At 31.0% G+C, this 23,710-nt stretch overlaps 1 protein-coding gene across 13 annotated transcripts in view; it reads left to right on the top strand.

The window, feature by feature from the left end:
• The window catches only part of LOC127734527 (otoferlin-like), a 184,107-nt gene that overhangs the window by 116,017 nt on the left and 44,380 nt on the right, over positions 1–23,710 (top strand). For 12 of the 13 annotated variants that reach the window (XR_007997662.1, XR_007997650.1, XR_007997658.1 and 9 more), the window contains 6 exons: positions 4,428–4,560; positions 5,726–5,907; positions 8,307–8,411; positions 13,074–13,208; positions 13,446–13,589; positions 20,551–20,678. Coding sequence is in view for 4 of the 13 variants with exons in the window: in XM_052244494.1 (XP_052100454.1) it covers positions 4,428–4,560; positions 5,726–5,907; positions 8,307–8,411; positions 13,074–13,208; positions 13,446–13,589; positions 20,551–20,678 (827 nt within the window). In the remaining 9 variants the exon portion in view is untranslated. The remainder of the gene's footprint in view (positions 1–4,427; positions 4,561–5,725; positions 5,908–8,306; positions 8,412–13,073; positions 13,209–13,445; positions 13,590–20,550; positions 20,679–23,710) is intronic. The other variant, XM_052244502.1, reaches the window with a different exon arrangement.

Genomic DNA, 23,710 nt, shown 5'->3' with positions numbered 1-23,710 from the left:
AACTGGAACCTTTTTTTTTTGAGGCAAAATGGGACCCTTAGCACACCTCCCCAATTAGAAACCTTGTAAAGTATTTTTATGGCACACCGCTTTTTAAAAAAAAAATTGTAACATTAAAGATAAAGATGTATATGCATGGTCTTTTGTTTTGTTTTACAATGTATCAGAAACTGGACTCATTGAGGACTAATGGATCAGTCTTTTTTTACAGCCTGAAGCTTTTCATGTACACAAATTTTATTTGCGTAGCATTGCTTATGTTGTAAATCTGTGTGAAATTAGGTAAACATATTCTTAGTTGCATGAGAAAAATTGCATGCATTGTATGGGTCAGAGAACCATTTATTTAAACCTGATTTCTACCTATTGTTTATTTGAAAGTTCTCTCAAAACTAAAATCTGCAAATATAGAAAATACAAATTATTTTTATTCTTTGATGTGTATAAACATTTCTTCCTTCAATTTTCTTAAATATATGTTATAAAATAACTAAAATATGGTACATTTGTACCATTGATTCAATTATTTAGGTTAGATGATATGAAACAAAATATTGTTCCAGATCATTATAAAGTTTAGTGTAAACATGGTTTCAACCATAAAACTTTAATATGAACAATGATTTAAAACTACCCATATTCATTTTGTTTTTACCTTTAAGGTCAAGTTACAGTAAATGGACTATGTCACATTTTGGTAAAATTTTGCATACATCTTTGGCTCGTTGAACTATGACTGAAAATCAAAAAAATAGTTGATAATGGTGTCACTGACTTCGTTTTTACTGTACAAATCATTCAAAGAAGGGTTCTAGGTGAAAAAATACCACAAAAAGTTGAAATAAGCGTAACATCGTAGCATTGTAAGCCGTAAAACATTGATTTTTGATGTTTTTCCACTACCAACTAGATAACGGATTGGTTAATACTCTAAAAACGAAGTTGGTGACCCTTTTATTATCTTACATCATTAAAACTGAAATTTATGTATCAACAACATGTAGTTTTTTAAGAAAAATCTATGTACTTAAAATTGGAGATTTGATGATTTTAAGACAAAGGAGTAGGCCCAGTAAGACCCCTTTTTGACCCCAAAATATAGTATTTTTACAAATTTGTTTAAATGTAAACTTTTAGCTATTTATTGGAAATTAGAATACTTCTGTTCCATAAATATGGGCTGTTTTTGTAATACAATGCACATGCATCAGGTAATAGCATCATAAATTCATGCAATATTACTGAAATCTTCTGCGACTTCATACAAGTGAGAGGTTTAGCACTATAAAACCAGGTTCAATCCACCATTTTCTACATTTGAAAATGCCTGTACCAAGTCAGGAATGTGACAGTTGTTGTCCATTCGTTTGATGAGTTTTATCATTTGATTTTGCCATTTGATTAGGGACTTTCCGTTTTGAATTTTCCTCGGAGTTCAGTATTTTTGTGATTTTACTCTTCACAATTTTAGCATTTGTACTAATTTTAAGACGGTTTTTGTCTAAGATGGAAGTGGCCACATTTGTGTTCAGTCTGAATATGTAAATATATGTTGTATTTGATGATAATACATAACATATATAAAGGTTGAGTCTGAACACAAAAAAAAGTGATTTTTTATGGCATATTTAATTGATTTTTCATATTTAAGCTTGAATTTGAGTTTCTTTAATAACCAAATCAGTTCAAATCTTTTACATAAACTAATTGAATCGACTGAAGTAGACACTTAAGTGCTTAAAAAATGTCTTTTATTAGATGTACTTTGAATATTTGCCAAAACTAGCCCTTACCGGACCTTTTCCTTTAAGAATGTATTTTCACTTATTTTATTTGCTTTCAATACAACTGTTCACCTATTTTGAAGTATTCAAACAGTTATATTTCAGACAATAACAGAGACAATTATATTTCAACGAGACAAAGTTGTACTCAAAGTTTTAACAAATTCTGTGACAAAGCCTGTTTACTGTTCGTTGACCTTAAGCAAACTTTTTATTCAGTATATTTCAGTACCAGTATATTGTTTTTAGTATTGTGTCCCTGTCTCCCTCAAATCTTTCTTGAAATGTCTTTTCTTTTCATACTTCTTCAAAAAGACTCCAGTCTGGTATATATGGCTGATTGCTTTCTTATGTCCCTTTTTTCAACTTTCTATTTGAATAGCATGCAATGTTTTACTTCAAATAAAGAGTATAAGAAAAAGACATGTAATTAATTTAAATCTAACAGTTAGTATCCTTCTCATGACCAAAATATTTTAATTATACAAATGTACTAAATTATTTTTCAGAAATCTTGTATCTGTGGCTCTATATATACAATATTTGAAACTAAAACGTGGACCGCTTTGAGGGCCACAGATTGAACTGTTATGTAACAGTAATTTGAACATAACCATTTGCTCACAACAGAAGCAAGATACCAGGAGACTATAATCGTACACTATACATTTATCGCTTCATATTATCTGTCAACCTGTATTTGTACAGTAGAAGGTCGATTGCAGGATAATTTTTAATTTCTGAATTTATCCTATATCTGTGTTAACAATATTATTAGCTCAGCTGGCCCAAAGGGCCAAAAAGACCCTCTGAAACTGCAATTTTTGTCTATTTTCTTGCTAAAATTGCTATAGATGAACTCTGACTTGGACAGAAATGTTCAAAATGTTGAGATGAACCTACTGTCCATTTACATCAAAACTGTCAGATGACTTCTATAAGTTATTGCAATTAAATGAAAAATTTCACTAATTTTTGTCATTCATTTTTAGCTATTATCTTCTAAAACTATCATAGAAAGAGAAAAAAATTTAAATTACAAAAATGATCAGTAAGACAAGATCTACAAATGAGATGAAATTGTTAGTCAACTCCTTATAGGAGTTATTGCCCTTTACAGATGATTTTTATCATTTTGTTCTGCATTTGCCTATTATCTTGAAAACTGTTATAGATAGATAGAAACTTAAAAAATTAAAAATGATCCCAGACAAGACAAGATCTGCAAATAGGTCAGCATAGATGAAATTGTCAGTTGCCATCCTATAGGAGTTATTGCCCATAAATGACGGTGTTTACCCTTTTTGTGTTTTGGGCAAAAACTATTGAAGATAGAGGGAAAAAATTATCAGCAAAAAAAAAAAGAAAAAAGAGAATATTTTCATGAAATTGATGCTAGTCTACAATAATGGAGACTGTCCATTGTTGAACATGCACATTAACCTAGATTAGGGACACAGGCTCTTTAAAGCCTCTAAGATACAATAACTTATAAAGAGCTTCTACCTTCTAGTTTCTCCATTATGATTTAGTACCATATTTTTATTCGAAGCTTCATTGGGCCATGGAAGTAATATAATACATCCATGATTGGGCATAACAGGTTTGTTGGTCACTGACTAGTAGAGTTATAAAATAGTCAAATATTAAAATATTCTGCTAAGATCATGTACAATTAGTATTGTCAACATTTAAGAAGATGCAGCAACCAATTATCTTGCTAATTGCTAATCTTAGAAAAACTTACATTTATACTTTTTTCTTATGTGTGAGCTACATATAGTCAAAATAATAATATAGCTTACTTTTAGCATCCACTGCACTTGCTTTACAGTAGATACATTTTTAGATAAAAAGTAAACTTCTCAATTTTGACATTTGCTGTTTTTATTATACCTTCGATCAACAGAGTATATAGGAACAATAAAATCGCTGGTCACATTGTTCATTGTATGCTCATGAACATTTGTCTTACTCAAAACATTGTATCACTATTTAATTTATTTTGTGTCCTGTTCTTTTATTATGTATTTTACAACATTGGGAAAACAAATGTTTGAATAGCATTTATGATTAAAAATATTGTCACATGACCTACATATTATGATTTAGCTCTTTGATACTACGTGACCTTCAATGAGGTAACTTGGAAACTTTAAACACAAGTAAGTCACCTTGACCTACATTTCATGTTTCTTTGAGTCTTATTTGTCTAATGCTATATGACCTGCAACCATCTAACTAGGTATATGTATATATCTATTGGTAAGAGACAATTTTGAATAAATGTACCATCAAATGTAATCATTATCAACTAAGTTTTCCTTTTCTAAATATAGTGAAACCTATGATTATGAATTAAATTAATAGATTTTATTAACAGGAAGTGATAAAAGCAAAATTATACCTTGACAACTGGGAATGAATAAAGGTAGCTCGGTTTTATAAAGACAAAAATATTTTGAATATATTATCTGAACTTGAAAATATGTATACTATGATTGGTTGCAGTTAATGAAAAAAAAAGGTATTTCTTCAGTTAAATTAGCAATAGTAACAAAAATACAGTTTCAGACATTGATCTGTCTTGTGAATTATTTTTTTTTATGCAAGAGATGAATTTGAGATAACATGTAATTACAGGAACATGATAAAAACAAAAGGAATGATATCATTGACCCAGTTGACCTTGACAATCAGACAGATATACCAATGAACAATAATCAGGGAACAACTCCATATGGCTCTATACCTAATGGTGACAGTAAAAATGAAGGTTTGTATCTATTTGAGGTCAAGGATAGGTAAAACGGGGAACAACTCCATATGGCTCTATACCTAATGGTGACAGTAAAAATGAAGGTTTGTATCCATTTGAGGTCAAGGATAAGTAAAACAGGAAAGAACTCCATATGGCTCTATACCTAATGGTGACAGTAAACATGGAGGTTTGTATCCATTTGAGGTCAAAGATATGTAAAACAAGGAAGAACTCCATATGGCACTATACCTAATGGTGACAGTAAACATGGAGGTTTGTATCCATTTGAGGTCAAGGATAAGTAAAACAGGGAAGAACTCCATATGGCTCTATACCTAATGGTGACAGTAAAAATGAAGGTTTGTTTCCATTTGAGGTCAAGGATATGTAAAACAGGGAACACTCAGCAGTTTCATATTGAGATATGAGTTATATCTTAGATACAACAAGGTTGAAAGTTAAAGGAATGCTTATGGACAGCAGCTTTAGCATTTTATACCAAGCTGTATATATAAAAAAGGTAGAAGACCTGGATACTTTTATAATATCTTATATACAGATGCATTATGTTCTGAAATTTCCATCTTGCATATGTCAATTGTCCTTGATGGCATTATCATGGTTCATTTTTGTTTATCACATAATTTTTTTCGGTTGTTATGAAAAAATAGGACAACTTATATTTAATATATAGAATCATTGCACCATAACGGTAAGCATTGCCTGGTATATTCTAAACAGGCTCACAAAGAATGGGGTTAACTAAACATGCATGTGAGCCCTCAACCCTGCCCTTACTGGGACAGTGGTACAAGAGCAAAGCTTAAACTGTTAAAATAAGTTTAAAAGGCTTGACTCATCAAATCAATCAGCATAAAGTACAAAAAAAGCTAACAACTGGCTTTTGTCCCTGGCCCTAATCTCTTTGTGTTGGTAAGGCCAAGCAAGGAATAATTCATATGGCCCCCTTTCAGAGCTGAATAGGACTGAATGTTACTGTGAAAGTGTATGTTACATAAACTATTCAAAAATCAATTGAGTTGTAAATGAACAGTTGATTAATGTTTATAACTTTTGTCAAAAATATTACATATGCACAAGATCTAGTTATTGCAATATGTTTTAAATTGTAATTTTACTTCCATTCTTAATCTGAAAGGGTCTATTCATGATCTTTTAGATGATCCAGATTATAACCCAAAAGAAGCAAAGAAGATGGAAGCCACCTTAAAAAAGATGGAGAAACAGGATGAGAAAAGAACATTAAAAGGCACAGCGAAAGCAGTCACTCTTGCCTCAAAAATGTCTCCTAAAGCTCAACGCAAAAAAGATAAAGCCAAAAACACAACATCTCAGTTAAAGGTATTTTTCCAGCACCTTTTGGTACCAAAGGTTTTGCTTTTTTGACTTTACATGATCTACCTATTGACCAGAACAAAACTATCTGTGTCAGAATGTTGTTGTGCTTACTCACTTCTACTCATAAGATTCATTATGAGTGTTGATGTTGTAAATTTATATAGATGTTTTTAACTTTTACTTCAATGATAAGTCTTTTAGAGCTATTTTCCTAATGCTTGTAGTTTAACGGTTTGGTTGTCTTGCTTGCTTTGTTTGTATAAATGTTTGCTCAAGCATTGTAATTAAGATTGACATCTGCAATCAATAGATAGGCAGGGCTTTAGCTTGTATACATTAATTATACTTAAATGTTATTGGATGATAAGTATAATGCAGAGTATAATGTATACAAGCTGAAGCACTGTCTGTCTATTGATTACAGATGTCAATTCAATTACAATGCTTGAGCAAAAATTTATACAAACAAAGCAAACAAGCCAACCAAACCTTGCATTAGGAAAATAGCACTAAAGAACATAGCTTTTTACATGAGCATTGGCCATTTAATAAATTATCTGACCAGATTATAAAGTTTTTGTCTCGCCTTGACGGAGTCATAAAGTGAGACATAGATATGCTGTTTCCGGCTTCGTCGGTGTCAACAATGTATTAGTTTGTGATTAGGTCTAGTTTATGGTGAACAACTAGTGGTAAGTTAATGATATTTGGTATGCAGTTGTATTAGCATTGGCACATCTCATTACCATGGAGATTATTTGGCCCTGCCCCCTCAGTTATGGTCTATTGACTTTGAAACTTTGCTTAGTTTACATGTATTAGTTTATGATTAGGTCAGTTTATGGGGAACCACTAGTGGTAAGTTAATGATATTTGGTATGCAGTTGTATAAGCATTGGCATATCTCATTTCCATGTAGATTATTTGGCTCCGCCCTCTCAGTCATGGTCTATTGACTTTAAAACTTTTGCTTAGTTTTCATGTATTAGTTTGTGATTAGGTCAGTTTATGGGGAACTACTAGTGGTAGGTCAATGATAATTGGTATGCAGTTGTATAAGCATTGGCATATCTCATTTCCACGGAGATTATTTGGCTCGGCCCCCTCAGTCATGGTCTATTGACTTTGAATCTTTTGCTTAGTTTACATGTATTAGTTTGTGATTAGGTCAGTTCAAGGGGAACCATTAGTGGTAGGCCAATGTTAGTTGGTATGCAGTTGTATAAGCATTGGCATATCTCATTTCCAAAGAGATTATTTGGCTCGGCCCCCTCAGTCATGGTGTATTGACTTTGAAACTTTTGCTTAGTTTACATATATTAGTTTGTGATTAGATCAGTTTAAGACTAACTGCTAATGTTAAGTCAATGATATTTGGTATGCAAATTTATTGGCATTTGCAAGTCTGGTTTCCATTATAATTTTATAGCTCCACCCACTCATCATGGTTCATTGACTTTGAAACTTTTACATAGTTTACAAGTTAATGTTTGTGTTTAGGTTTGTTTAAAGGGAACAACTTATGATAAGTCAATGGTATTTGGTATGCAGTTGTATTAGCATTGGCACGTCTGATTTCCATGGAGATTGTTTAGCCATGTACCTTCAGTCATGGTTCATTGACTTTGAATATTTGCATAGCTTGCATGTTAAAGTATTGCTATTTTAATTTCAACATTTGCATTATCAAAATTACAAAAAGACGAGACATATCTCTGTGTTAACAGTTTATTTATATCTTGAGTACTTGTGGACACTGATATACCTGTCATATTTTGATGTTATTTGTATGACTAGTGTGCCAAGTATTATTTTGTATGCACTTGCTAGAGAAAATAATTTTCTGTGTGTAAATTTTTTTGTTGTAGATTGTTTTTATTGTGCATTCTAAAAATGTCATAAGAACATATTTGTTAAAAATGGCCATTTTTGGTTAAATTAAATGTGATCAAAAGCCTTACTTAAAATGATATTTATTTGATTTACATCTACAGCCTGGTATACACTGTATTGCAAAACATTTTTGAGTAAGGCTGTTACCGGTAGTCATATCTTAATATAAAAAGAAATACCTGAATTCCTGAAAGTAGAGTAATGCTAATTGTTTCCCTCAATATGAGTTGTTTGATGGTCTAAAGAAAATATGTCAAAAAAACACAGCATTACATATGTCAGAAAACACAGCATTACATATGTCAGAAATTACTAATATCAATCAGACTTAGGACTTTTTCACATTCCGGGGGGTATGAAAGATATTTGGATATTTGAATTCAACTTTACAAAATTTGCCTGATCATACCTTCTTCTTTTTTTGTATTTTATCTGTTGTAATTTCTAGTTTTATTTAGTGATTGTTTGGTCAGTGTTGTACATAGATGTTGTAATTTTTTGTGTTTTAGTCTATATCATCTAATGTTGGCATGTTTATCAACAAAGCATTTGATATGGGTGAACAAGATGCTGAGGAAGAGATACCACTTACACGAGACAAGGAAATATTTAAGGTAAACAGGTGACAGAGAATATACTTTGGTTAGAGATAACAAAATTAAGTTTGAACCTTAAGAGATGAGTAGTCAAGGGAGTGTATACATACCTATATGTGTCAACATGTCAAAAATTTGCAGGAATCTACAAGAATTTGGAAGTCTTTATCTGTAACCAGTCTCTTGACAGTGGGATCACATCTCTAACTGTAGAAAACTTGTACCTTGCATTTTCCTATATTTGTTTTTTTGTCCTGTAAAACTTTTTATGTCCTCTGCCACTAGCGAAGGGGCCATTAAGTGTTACTCTTGATCTTCCGTCATTCCTTCCGTTCCATTTTCATTTCCGCACTCTAACCTAAGTATTCCTACTCTAACCTAAGTATTCCTAATCCAAATTTTAAGAATCTCATACACAATGCTAAGAACCACAACACGCTAACAGAGATCGTATTTGAGTAATGAGTCATTTACCGTTCTAGAGTTATGCCCCTTTATAACTTGGAAAATTGCAAATTCTTCCATTTCCACACTCTCACTTAAGAATGCCTCATGCAAATTTTATGAAACTCATACACAATGCTGAGGACCACAATACCCAGACAGAGTTTAAATTTTGACAGTGTCATTAACCTTCTAGAGTTATGCTCTTTATAACTTGGAAAATTGCATAGTATGAGCGAGGATTTGTGTCCTCAGACACATTCTTCTCTTATTATGCCCCCGTGGTGGCGGAGGGGGCATTAGGTGTTACCCTTGACCATTCCTCTGTCCTTCTGTCCGTCCCATTTTTGTTTCAGCACTCAAACTTAGTTTTCCTCATCTAAAATTTATGAAACTCACACACTTTTCTAAGAACCAAAACTCGCAGACAGAGTTCTAATTTGGGCAATGAGTCACTTACCGTTCTAGAGTTTATGCCTTACAACTTGGAAAATTGCAAATTTTTTGTTTCCCCACTCTTACTTAAATTTTCAGAAACTCTATACACACTTCTAAGAACCACAAATCGCAGACAGACTTCAAATTTGGGCAGTGAGTCACTTACCATTCTAGACTAATGCCCCTTTATAACTTGGAAAATTGCAATTTTTTTCTTTTCTGCACTCTTACTTAAGTTTGCCTCATGCAAATTTTATGGAACTCATGCACAATGCTAAGAATCACAGCACACAGACATAGTTTGAATTTGGACAGTGAGTCATTTGCTGTTGTAGAGTTATGCCCCTTTATAACTTGGAAAAAAAACAATTTTTTTGTTTCCACACTCTCACTTAAGTTTGCCTCTTGCAAATTTTATAAAAACTCATACACAATGCTGAATACCACAACACGCAGAGTTTAAATGTTGACAGTGTGTCATTAACAGTTCTAGAGTTATGCCCTTTATAACTTGGAAAATTGCAAAGTATGAGCGAGGGCATTTGTGTCCTCAGACACATTCTTCTTTCATTAAGCCCCTGCCATGGTGGAGAGGGCATTAAGTGTTACCCTTGACCGTCCTTCTGTCCTCTTGTCCTTCCATCCTTCTGTTCGTCCCATTTTTGCAATCTAACTTTAGTTTTCCTCATCTAAACTTAATGAATCTCATACACAATGCTAAGAACCAAAACTCTTCTAACTATAGTAACATTGGGATGTAGTTTATCACTTCACACTTTTGTACTTCAGCATGATTTTCTGTATAATGTTTTTATCCTGATGATGATGCCCTAGTCACTGAAACTTTTCAATTTCATTTACTGCAGCAATCTCTAAAGTGTTGTTCTTATATCAGTCTTCACATTAATTATAAATGTTGCTTTGCAGTTAAATAGTTTTAAATCAGAAGTTTTAGCTTGTTCGGCTATGAGAGATGTAATTTGGACTGAAAGAAATAAAATTCGTAAGGGTTCCGCGGAACCCAGTGTCTCGCCTACTTTTGCTGTTAATCGCAGGCTCAACAAAAATGAGGAAAAAAATTAATAAAAATATTCCTCTCTATACTATCTTTTGATTGTAAGTAGCTTCTGTCCAAGTTTGGTAAAAATCCAGGATAGTTTATCAATCTAATAAATTTTTTAAAAACTTAAAGTGCAGACTGTATGTAATGTTAACTGGAAGAAAAACTAAGTCCATTTACAAGTAAAATACGGAAAAAATGGAATTTATTTTTTACTTTTTTACAAAATTTACTTCTGGATACTATCTTTTGATCATAAACAAGGTTCTTTCCAAGTTTGGTAGAAATCCAGGATAGTTTAAGAAAGTTATTAAAATTTCAAAAACTTTAACCACAGAGTGAATGTAATGTTTCATGGCAGAAAAACTAAGTCCATTTATAAGTAAAATACGGAAAAAATGGAATTTTTTTTTTACAAAATTTACTTCTGGATACTATCTTTTGATCATAAACAAGCTTCTTTCCAAGTTTGGTAGAAATCCAGGATAGTTTAAGAAAGTTATTAAAATTTCAAAAACTTTAACCACAAAGTGAATGTAATGTTTCTTGGCAGAAAAACTAAGTCCATTTATAAGTAAAATACGGAAAAAATGGAATTTTTTTTTTTACAAAATTTACTTTTGAATATTATCTTATGATCATAAACAAGCTTCTGTCCAAGTTTGGTAGAAATCCAGGATAGTTTAAGAAAGTTATTAAAATTTCAAAAACTTTAACCACAGAGTGAATGTTATGTTTCTTGGCAGAAAAACTAAGTCCATTTATAAGTAAAATACGGAAAAATTGGAATTTTTTTTTTACAAAATTTACTTTTGAATATTATCTTATGATCATAAACAAGCTTCTGTCCAAGTTTAGTAGAAATCCAGTATAGTTTAAGAAAGTTATTAAAATTTCAAAAACTTTAACCACAGAGTGAATATTTGTGGACGCCGCCGCCGACGACGACGCCGACGGAATGTAGGATCGCTATGTCTCGCTTTTTCAACAAAAGTCGAAGGCTCGACAAAAATGAAAAGTAAAGGTTTTTGTAGACTATTGTCTATACAGAATCTTAAGTACTTAAGATGATTTCAAGGCTCGTACACAAGAATGAAAATGTTATCATATCCTTGGTTGAATTTCCATTGTTCAGGTCCTTTTTAACCAGTCACAACATTTTAAAGTGGGACAAAATTTTGTATGACTTTACTTAATATCCCTTTTACTTATAAACATTGGTCAATGTGAAACACTTTTCGAATAAATGATCCTTTCCTAAAACATCTATTTATAGAATGATACCAGTAGATTTGTAAAAGATCTTTTTGTTTGAAACTAATTGTCTAGTTGCAGAAAAACCATGGATGTGGTCCATTAACTATTTAGATTGTGACAGAATGCTTTTTTTAACCATTCAGTTGATTGATTGGTGTTTAATGCCAATTCAGCACTATTGTGCTATTTCGTGGTGTTTAATTTTTGTTGTTGGAGGACACCAGAATGCCCGGAGAGAAACACGGTAGGAAAAATGACAATTCTAGTCAATTAAGATTGAAGTCGAGCACACCTGCCTCATGAGGGATTTGAACGCACAACCTCAGTGTTGACAGGCTAGTGAACCTCAGTGTTGACAGGCTAGTGAACCTCAGTGTTGACAGGCTAGTGAACCTCAGTGTTGACAGGCTAGTGATACAGTAGTTTGACTACTTAGACAACAAGACCTCCAAGGCCCCTTTAACTATTCAATATTACCTAATAGCTGTGTTAAATTTCCAGGCAATTAAACAAATTCTCTTGTTTAAGTTAATGATATAAATGAAAGTAATATATGTAAAATTGAGAATGGAAATGGGGAATGTGTCAAAGAGACAACAACCCGACCACAGAACAGACAACAGCAGAAGGCCACCAACAGGTCTTCAATGCAGCGAGAAATTCCCGCACCCGGAGGCGTCCTTCAGCTGGCCCCTAAACAAATATATATACTAGTTCAGTGATAATGAACGTCATACTAAACTCCAAATTGTACACAAGAAACTAAAATTAAAAATAATACAAGACTAACAAAGGCTAGAGGCTCCTGACTTGGGACAGGCGCAAAAATGCGGCGGGGTTAAACATGTTTATGAGATCTCAACCCTCCCCCTATACCTCTAGCCAATGTAGAAAAGTAAACGCATAACAATACGCACATTAAAATTCAGTTCAAGAGAAGTCCGAGTCTGATGTCAGAAGATGTAACCAAAGAAAATAAACAAAATGACAATAATACATAAATAACAACAGACTACTAGCAGTTAACTGACATGCCAGCTCCAGACTTCAATTAAACTGATTGAAAGATTATGTCTTCATCATATGAATATCAGGCACAATCCTTCCCGTTAGGGGTTTAGTATCATACCATCATAACATATATGAGAAGAACATAACCCGTGTCATGCCAACAACTGGTTTTTAAATAAATGTGTTTAGTGCAGATGCAAAGACCTTATAAGTGAATCAATATCAACGCCAAAATATGCAATCTTTAATGACCTGACAACAGTATCGTAACTATATCCCTTCTTAATAAGTCTATTTAAAGGTTTTGTTAGTTTCAGAGGTGAATACTGACATTTTTGTGCTTTATAAAGAATATTTCCATAAAAAATTGGATGTGAAATACCTGAACGTATAAGAAGTCTGCATGTTGAGCTATATTTACGAATGATGTCCTTATACCGTGCCTGATTTATAATGTTTTATATATTCAGGTTTATCCATTTGAACTAGAAAGTGTGCCGGAATTCAATGGCTTCACAGATTGGCTGCATACTTTTGATTTATATCGTGGTAAAAGTACAGGATCAGCAGAAGATGATGAAAGTCGAGTTGTTGGTAAATTTAAGGTAAATCCATGATTACCATATTCCAGGTTTTTCTGGGATCTTGACAAAGTTTTTATATGAAAATTGATAGAAATAAACTGAGCATAAGTTCCTCTTTTATTTTTGTAATTATTGTAGAAATCTTAGATTTTGTCTTCTATTCTGGATAATTAGTGTATAAAAGAACAATTATACAAAAAATAATAAAAAAATGTATTGTTCATTATACTGACATTATTATTTTTTTTTCCTCCTTAGGGATCACTTAAGATTTACAAGATACCACTGCCAGATGATATAGAGGACACTGCAATAGGGGGAGGTAACCCACAACTTGGTTTGTTCCAGGGATTACCTGGTAATGAACCCATCAAAGTTTTAGTGCGAGTTTATGTTGTAAAGGTAAGCTACTTCTCTTTGTTTATGTCTTTTCAGTAAATACCTTGTACGTTTGCCTACGATGAGTGTTATTAAGAGAATTTACATAACAGGTCACATGTCATGAATTATAAAATACTGCAGATTTGAAATTTAACCATTTAAAAGATATATGCCCTTATCATCTGAAATATTTTGATTAAATAGGTTCTCTGGGATAATTAAAATTTTCCTATGAAAAATGTGAAATTATTGAACAGTATTATAAACCATAATATACAGAATAACCATGCAACATATTAATGTGCTTGTCTCCTTAGAAACCTTTTTTATTTTTATACATGTTCCGGACCATATGAGTATTTGGACCATACGGGTATGGTCATGACCATATGTGTATACTCATATGGTCCAACCATATTATATGTTATTCAGGTCTCAAATAGGGTATATGATGTGACATTCCTGGCTTAGAGTTTATATTCCTTGAGCCGTAGGGGAAGGGGATATAAACCCTAAGGCGGGAATGTCACATTATATACCCTGTCTGAGACCTGAATTACACATATATTACGGATTACTTGGCCTTAATGTTTTTTTCCAGTACCAGGTATTTGTTCACAATGCAGTATATATATTCATTACATGTTTTTTGTTTCTTAATGTTTTGAGTAATTCATATAAATGCACTTTTTTTCATCTTGACAAACATTTTTTTGTGTTAAGAATATTTTTTCAACAAAGTTTTTAGATTTCATGTTTACTCTTTGTATTTCTGTTTGACTATTTTTTACAACAAATATAGGGAAAAACCCAACCTGATATTTTCCGCATACATGAAGGATTTTGTAATTTGCTGTGAAAATAATTGTATCGTGTATGTAATTATTTATAATAACACTTTTATAACATTAGTTTTAAGAATTTGGAGTGTAAATTGCGTGATTTTAAATTAAAAAGGTATTATTGACGGATGCACGTCATTATTTTCCCTCTGTGAGCCTCTGACATTCTTTAAGTGTTCTGTATAGCTTTAGACTACGTCACATAGTAACAGGTGTTATGATGACGTTGTTGAGGTTCCAATTGGGGTAAAAATGTTGTATATACCCCGGCAGTTTCCTGAATATATACTGACATCTCTGTGTTGTTATCCAATCACAAAACTCGACACATATTTAATCCATAATATAGGTATATACTTGTTTGGTTAATAACAGGCCAGACCATATGAATATTTAGGCCATTAAGGTAATTTTTTCGAAATAAGTTCTAGCTGCCTTCGCAGGAACACAAAGCTCATTCTCCGAACCAAAGTCGGCACAAGTTACTATCTGAAATCTTTTATATTTGACATATTGTCTGAATCTTGGTGTACATCTTATCTTGCCTTTGCTTGAGTCCATTTAAAGTATTTTAAGTGTCTTTATTCCATTGACAATTTGGTCCGTAAGTGAAATCATAAGCGTTTGGGGCATGGGCCTTTTATCTTTCCCCCACAGTGTTTAGATTAGTTTTCTTTATTTCTTCTAATTGTCCCCCGCACAATGCATTGCCTTGTGAGCGCTCTCATGTGTACAATTCTTTACAGATTTTTATGAAATTTATATTATAGGTTCATATCATCAATGTCTCGGACAATTTTGAAAATCAGTGCCGATCAATTATTTTCAAAAGAGTTATGCCCTTGGAAATACTGATTATATGGAAAATTGCATTGTTAGCGCTCTCATGTGTACAATTCTTGCCAGATTTTTATGAAATTTATATTATGGGTTTGTATCATCAATGTCTCCGACAAATTAAATAATCAGTGCCGATCAATTATTTTTAAAAGAGATATGCCCCTTGGAAACATTAATTATATGGAAAATTGCATTGTTAACACTCCCATGTGTACAATTCTTGCCAGAATTTTATGAAACTTATATCATAGGTTTATATCAGCAATGTCTTTGACACTTTTAAAAATATGTGCTGATCAAATATTTTTAATGAGTTATGTCCCTTGGAAATGTTAATTATAACGGAAATCACTTTGCATTTGCTCTAAAGCTTTCATTTCTCTAAGATATTTATAAGTATTTTTTTTTAAGTTGTACCTTGGATAGATTAAACATGTCAACGCCGGGAATATTGGAACTCTGTTCTTTTATTTCTATTTATTTTCACTTAATTTGTGTGTTCTTGCTCCTTTTCATACAATTTTACAATAACAGTAGTTTATATGTGCTGCCCCTGTAATCTTATTCTCTAAACGAATAAAGGGCAGTATGTACGTATAAACTACTGTAATTGTAAAATCTTATAAATAGGAGCATGGACTAAAAATAATTTGAAATAGTTAAAAAAAATAATTTACTAAAAACTGAAGCACCAAAAATAAAATGAAAAAGAGAGTTTAATGCCACAAGTGACTGTGAGTAAAACAGTTGACTTCTTGAAGTTATATTTTCATAAGGAAAAATCGATAATGACAATGCCAAATATGCATTTATTATCATTTTAACTTGTAACTAATATTCACATTTAATTGTTTAACAATAAGCAGCAAATGATTAAATACTTTAAAAAATCATTCTTAATTTACTCCTTGAAGTAGTTGTTTATATTCTTCTTATTTTAAAATAACCTGGACCATACATGTATGGTCATGACCATACACATATGGTCCAAATACTCATATTTTGTCGTTTAAAGACTTTGTTATTCATAACAGACCTTTGGTAGACCCCATTTAATTTATTCACATTTTATCCATACCTCAGGATGTTTTAGAGCTTGACCCTGGTCTATTGTTTAAGACCCTATTTTCAGTGGTATCCGTTTAATTTATTCACATTTTATCTATACCTCAGGATGTTTTAGAGGTTGAGCCTGGTCTATTGTTTAAGACCCTATTTTCAGTGGTATCCGTTTAATTTATTCACATTTTATCTATACCTCAGGATGTTTTAGAGCTTGACCCTGGTCTATTGTTTAAGACCCTATTTTCAGTGGTATCTCCATTTAATTTATTCACATTTTATCCATACCTCAGGATGTTTTAGAGCTTGACCCTGGTCTATTGTTTAAGACCCTATTTTCAGTGGTATCCGTTTAATTTATTCACATTTTATCTACACCTCAGGATGTTTTAGAGGTTGAGCCTGGTCTATTGTTTAAGACCCTATTTTCAGTGGTATCCGTTTAATTTATTCACATTTTATCTATACCTCAGGATGTTTTAGAGCTTGACCCTGGTCTATTGTTTAAGACCCTATTTTCAGTGGTATCCGTTTAATTTATTCACATTTTATCTATACCTCAGGATGTTTTAGAGCTTGACCCTGGTCTATTGTTCAAGACCCTTTTTTCAGTGGTATCCGTTTAATTTATTCAAATTTTATCTATACCTCAGGATGTTTTAGAGCTTAACCCTGGTCTATTGTTTAAGAACCTATTTTCAGTGGTTAATAGTGTAGACATGTCAACTTCTGCTAGGTGAAAATAATAGGAGATAATAAACCTGCTCCGATTCTTGATCTAACACTGATTTGTAATAGGTCGAGCAGCAATTCATTGGAGAAGCATCATTAGGAAGCCAATTTGCTGCAATGAGAACATCTAAATGGTCAATAAGTTGCACATAAGGATATTATTGTTGCAAAATGTTGAAGGAAATCATTTAAGTACCATTAAAAAGGAGTAGTTGTAGAGTGTCATTAGTTTACATAGGTCGGCAAGAAAATTATATTTTTCAATTATTGCATAATACAGCCTAAACCCTTATAAACCATTCAATTTTATATCAAGATATATGAAAAAATAACAAGTAATACCTGTATAGGTTTTGTTCACATAAAAGAAACAGACCTGTCTGATGAGTATTATTTTCAGACCTGTCTGATGAGTATTATTTTCAGACCTGTCTGATGAGTATTATTTTCAGACCTGTCTGATGAGTATTATTTTCAAAATCACAAAATGTACTTCCCTTTCTGGCTTTAAATTCATATTGTATTGAGAAATTTAAGTCATCCTCAAAACCCGATAACTAACTAAAACATTTTTTACAATATGTAACTTTTAAGAGTAAGTAAAATATATTAAAATGCATTGTAAAACTTATTGTATAACTATAAGTTGGCCAAGGACAACTGGATTAAAAAAAAATTAATTTTGATGTCATGAGTTGTTGGAATTTCATTTTGAGTTAATTCCCCTTGTCCATGGTGTGAATTTCTAAAGTTTAATTGAACACAATGAATATAGAGTTATCTTTCTTGGTATATAATTTGCTTGAATTTGTCTGATTAAAGTACACATTGTTGTTTTGTTACTTTATATCTGACATATATATAGACTTTCACTTAACATACTATTTATTGTTTTGTTTTTTTTAAAGATTTACATCACTGTAAACTATCGTATTGACATTCTATAAAGCTTTCATTGAAATATGACTTAACTTTTTTAAGATACACTCAAAGTTTCTCTGTGGATATTTTTTTCAAACATTGTTTTTCTTTATATAGCTAGTTATTGTCTGATTATTATCAACCTTGCAACTTAAATTTAGGTATGAAATTTCAGAAGAAATGATAAAATTCTTATATAAACAAGGAATTATTTGGACCTGGAATAATTTTGAATTCTGGAAAATTGATGAGTAATTTATGATGAAAACTAAACCAACTAAATAGGGATAGCCATGCGCGCATGGCTAAGGGGGGTTAGTTAGTTCATACTGAAATGATAGTGAAATTAAAATTAACCTTAGCCATGCGCGCATGGCTAACCCTATTTAGTTGGGTTAGTTTTCATCATACATTTCTAATTAATTTTCCAGAATTCATAATTATTCCAGATTCAAATAATTCCTTGTTTATATATGATCTTTTTTCTTATTCTTTTTACAAATATCAGTGCTGATACATGTATGCATTTATGGCCCAAGCATATGTTCCAAAAATATATGTAGTATTTATGGATGAATATAAGTTAATGCTTTGGTACTAGCAACTGTCTTGATTGTCCTATCAAATGTACTTTTTTTAGACCAAAGTTAAAAACCTTCCAGAAACTTTAAAGATGTAGAGCAGCAGCAAAAGTATTATTCCTTCAATAAATTATTGTTTTGGTAGTATTGTAGAATGGAAATTTCTGAATCCTCCAACACAAACAAATCAGAGCATTTTAATGAATTATAACAGTACTAAAAATGTCAGACTGAGATTATGTAACAATCTGTGGTAAAGTGGTAGCATGCTTACCTCAAGTGTGGGAGGTCATCCCTGGCCAGATCAAACCACAGACTTAAAAAATCACAAAATTTGTTTTGGCTGTTTCTCTGCTTAAAATGCTGCATTTAGGAGTAAAAGCCAGGACTGGTTAATTCAGAGTCAGAATAATGTGTCCAGGTAGGGTGACATGTCTTCCTGCAGACTGAACAAGCACATTAAAAAATCTGGCTCAGCTTGTTGGTCTAGAAAAGAGCAGGAGTCATATTCGTTTCACATAAACATGTTCCTGATATGCATGTAATGTTTGTCACTGGATGTTAAACACCAATCCATCATCATTAAAATGAAAGTTTTTTGATAAAGATTGTTTGTCATTAAAATGAAAGCTATTTGATGAAGATTATGTGTCATTAAAATGAAAGCTATTTGATGAAGATTGTTTGTCATTAAAATGAAAGCTATTTGATGAAGATTGTTTGTCATTAAAATGAAAGCTATTTGATGAAGATTGTTTGTCATTGAAATGAAAGCATGAAGATTGTTTGTCATTAAAATGAAAGCTATTTGATGAAGATTGTGTGTCATTAAAATGAAAGCTATTTGATGAAGATTGTGTGTCATTAAAATGAAAGCTATTTGATGAAGATTGTTTGTCAGTTTTGTCAATTGAGTATTTTGGTACAAGGAAAATTTAGATATTTTAATAAACTTATTTTGTTAAACTTTCACTCTTTCTTTATTTCTTATTTTTTAGTATAAATAAGGGCAGGTCTTTGACAGTCTCTGTTAAATATATTCATGACTCTTGGGTCCATTTAGAGTTGTACATATTATATTGACTCTTGTTTATTGTTGAAGACCATATGTTATGGTATATGATTGGACTGCTGTCTCATTGACATGTACCCATGGCAATAACCTGTTGTGCTCACTGGATAAACCAATAGAATTGAACATAGATTGAGAGAGAAAAAATTGTATTGGTCTTAAATTTTTGTTTTACTAAATATTCTTATTACTCCTTATAGTCATATGTTTAATACTTTTTAAATTTTATTTTTAAATTTAAACTATAAATTAAGATTTTCCTGATCTTTCTCCTGTTTCGGTGGATTTGATGTCTTCAGACCATATGTTTATGATGATAATAAAGATTTAGTTTCTTTGTCTTTGAGTATAAAATAAAGGATTTGGTTGTACAGATGTACATACAGCTGTATACAACACGGATTTATAATAAATCTCATATTATAGTATCATTTTCTCTTCTACAGCTGTAAACTAACATATTAAATTGACAATTTCCCTACTATTTGTTTAAAGATCTGTCAAATTAAATACTCTATTTAACTATATCAGGTTTTAATTGGCATCATATGAGAAGTTTTAAAAAATATTTACATTGGGTACTGTTATTTATATGGTTATAAAAAGACGATTATACGTGTGTTTTGAGGATTAATATATTGTTTTATGTATTATATTTTTGTGTATTAGGTCTAATGTATTTGATAACATTGACTTATAAACAGAAAATTTAAACTTATGATATTTAAAAAAAATATATCAAATGATGAAGTATTGAAGAATATTTTATATAATGTGACGGAGAGGAATGGAGAAATTCGTGTGAATATTAAACTTTACTTACCGGTATTATGTGGTCATTGCTAAAAATATTTTTAATGACGGAGGACCAGATCAAATTTGAATGCTGTGTAGAATGTTTTTTGTTTATCAGGATTGTTTTTAATTTTTAGGCAACAGAACTACATCCAGCCGATATAAATGGAAAAGCTGATCCGTATCTTGTTATCCGACTTGGAAATAATACTGTCAATGATAAGGAAAACTATATCTCCAAACAACTTAATCCTGTGTTTGGCAAGTAAGTACACTCCAAACTTATTCAAGTCGGTGTTTGGCATAAATGTTTATTTCTGTTGTTAATGGTAGCTTGTACTACATGCTAAATATGTTTTTTCAGAAACTTTTGGGAAAGGAATTTGGAGATTTTTTGTTTCAGTAATCTAGAAACTCTATTTTTCCAAAAAATATTTGACTATATTGTTTTTTTAATTGATGTTATTTATGATCTTTTGTGTGTAAGGTCTAAGTGTAAGTATTCAAATAGCATATATTTCTGCAGTTAATGGTAGCTAATGTACTACATACTGAACCTGCTTTTTATAGACTTTGGGAAATGAATTCAGAGATTTTTTGTTAAAGTTATCTAGAAACCATATTTAAAAAAAAAAAACTTTCACTATAGTATGTATTTTTTTTTTTACAAATGATGCAAATTTTTTTGTGTTTATGTCTCGGTGCAGAATAAAACCTGCAGATACTTTTTAAGAGTTTTTTTCACGAACAAAAATGAATAAGTATATCCACTCTAACTTATCTAAACTTGATGTGAAAAAGTTAGAAAAGTTAAAAAGTGTTTTTCAACTCATGAACAATTTGGTAGTAAAGAAACCATTATTTTGGTCAAAAAGTAAAATCACAAAAATACTGAACTCCGAGGAAAATTCAAAACGGAAAGTCCCTAATCAAATGGCAAAATCAAATGATAAAACACATCAAACGAATGGACAACAACTGTCATATTCCTGACTTGGTACAGGCATTTTCAAATGTAGAAAATGGTGGATTGAACCTGGTTTTATTGCTTTTTTTTTCATTTTTGCAAAAATACTTTGTTTTATTTTATTGTTATCTTGTTATTTATTTTCATTTGAACATATTGCATTTAAAATTGAAAGAAACCTAGCTACATTGGTTCTTCTACTTACTTAGTAATTTTAATTTAATTAATTACATTTACACTATAAAGAACTTTAAACCTATCAAACAATTTCCCATGACTACAAAATTCTGTCCATATGGAAATAATAAATGAACACTTCAACTTGTAAAGTGGGACCTGTTGTGCTCTGATGTGCCTCGTTTCTCATAATTAATTTATAAATTAATTTGTAGTGGACACTGAATATAAGAATGACTATGTATAATTTTAATGAGGCATTTGATTGACAGGTCTCTTTGAAGATAAATATTTTCTTAAGAATTGTTGATTGTCAAAGGTATTTTTATGTTCAACCCACTTTTGCACTGTTACAGATTTCTGCACAAATGTTATAAATACATGAAAACCAAAAAAAAAATTAAGGCTTTCCATAACCTGTTTGATTTCATTTTTATGTTTTTTTTTTTTATTTTTGCATTTCCTTTTTTGAAAATACTTATTTAGCTTCTATAAATTGATTAAGAACTAGCTTAAAGGAGAGAAAGTAATAATTCCGGTATTTTTTCAAATTACTGTATAAATCTAGGTGGTATAACGTAACCAATATGAAAAAAACTATGCATGGTCATTTTCAAAATTCTATATACACTACTTGGAAATTTTATGTAGGACTAAAGCAGCAAAAAAGTAGAAAACATTTAGAAAATTTTACATCATCTGCCATACAGCATATGTTAAAAATTAGCACAAAAAATAAAAAAATGTCCAAGTTGTTTTAACAATAATTAATCTACCAGTACAATGTAAAAAGTACCATTATATTCATCTGTAAAGCCATATTTTATTCCTTATTTCCTTTTTATTTTAGATAATTACATATTATCTTTACCTATGATTTACTAAACATAAAAGCTTTCATGAATTTTTCAACTAAAACATGCAAAATTTGTATATTTAATGTAAAAGATAATCAGTAAGTATTTTACATTTGGCTTCGTCTAATATATATGTGAATAAATAGAAAAAAAGTTCACCAATGGATGTTTTTACTCATAAATCTTTTACTTATTTACAAGAAAGGAAGAATAAGCTTGATATTTCACAAAAATATTAGAATCACTCATAAATAATGACCATTTTAGTATTTCTAAATATACATTTAGTCATATGATTTTATTTATGCAGTGCAGACCAGGGTCCTATACAACTGATGCAAATGTACTGGGAAATTTTGAAATATAAAGTAAATGTCTAGATTTTTTCCAAAATTGTATAATTTTTTGCCTTTTCTCTGATCAAAGAACAACATGATGGTGACTTTCAAAGGGTACTAACAACATACAACAGATGCTGGGAAATTTTCATAATAAATGAGAAAACTTTAACAATGTTGTTTTAAGAGTTAAATAAATATTGATGTACAGATAGTAAGATGGAGTGGTACAAGTGGTGGTACCCACAGGTGGCGCTTTGTTTATTTCTAGATTCTTTGGTAAATGACTTCATCAGAAAACATACTGTTGGAATGTTCACTATTTTTTTTCACCCTGTTGTATTTTTTTAGACAGTTAGATGTAAAATAAGATTTCTTATTTTTGTTTTCAAAACTTTACATAGGAATTTTCATATAATGAAAATTAGAACAACTAGCCTTTTTTTTTTCATTTTCAGATTTGCACAAAAATGTCACTAGCATCATTTTTTCGTTATTGTTAGAATTATGCAAATTTTCCAGTTATCATCTTAACCAAAGCAGGACATTTAATTTCTACAGTATAAATTTGCATTTTTTAATTTAATTCTTTTAAGTTTGTTTCTCATCTATTTTTTAATATGAGAATGTAATTTATCAGTTACATATTAGATAAACTTCTATATTGCCTAATATTTGAAAAAAAAAATCAAATATAAATAAAAATATACCGGTATATGAATATGAATACGTAATTTAGGGAAATAAAAATACATCAAATCATATATCATTTTAATTATGGAATATGGATATATTCTGACGTCAATTACAAAAAATAATAAATAAAAGAAAAGATAATTGAACTGTTTTGTAAATAAAGAAAATTTTGCTTGATTTACATGTTCGTTTGTAATTACGTCATAGTTTGTATGACTATGATAATGAATTAATTTATTTGATATGGTAATATCCTGTATTT

The sequence above is a fragment of the Mytilus californianus genome, unplaced genomic scaffold (genome assembly GCF_021869535.1).
Source record: "Mytilus californianus isolate M0D057914Y unplaced genomic scaffold, xbMytCali1.0.p SCAF_1, whole genome shotgun sequence".
NCBI classification, from domain to species: Eukaryota; Metazoa; Mollusca; class Bivalvia; order Mytilida; family Mytilidae; genus Mytilus; species Mytilus californianus.
The sequence above is the reverse complement of the archived record's forward strand: the minus strand, read 5'-3'. Positions and strand labels throughout refer to the sequence as shown.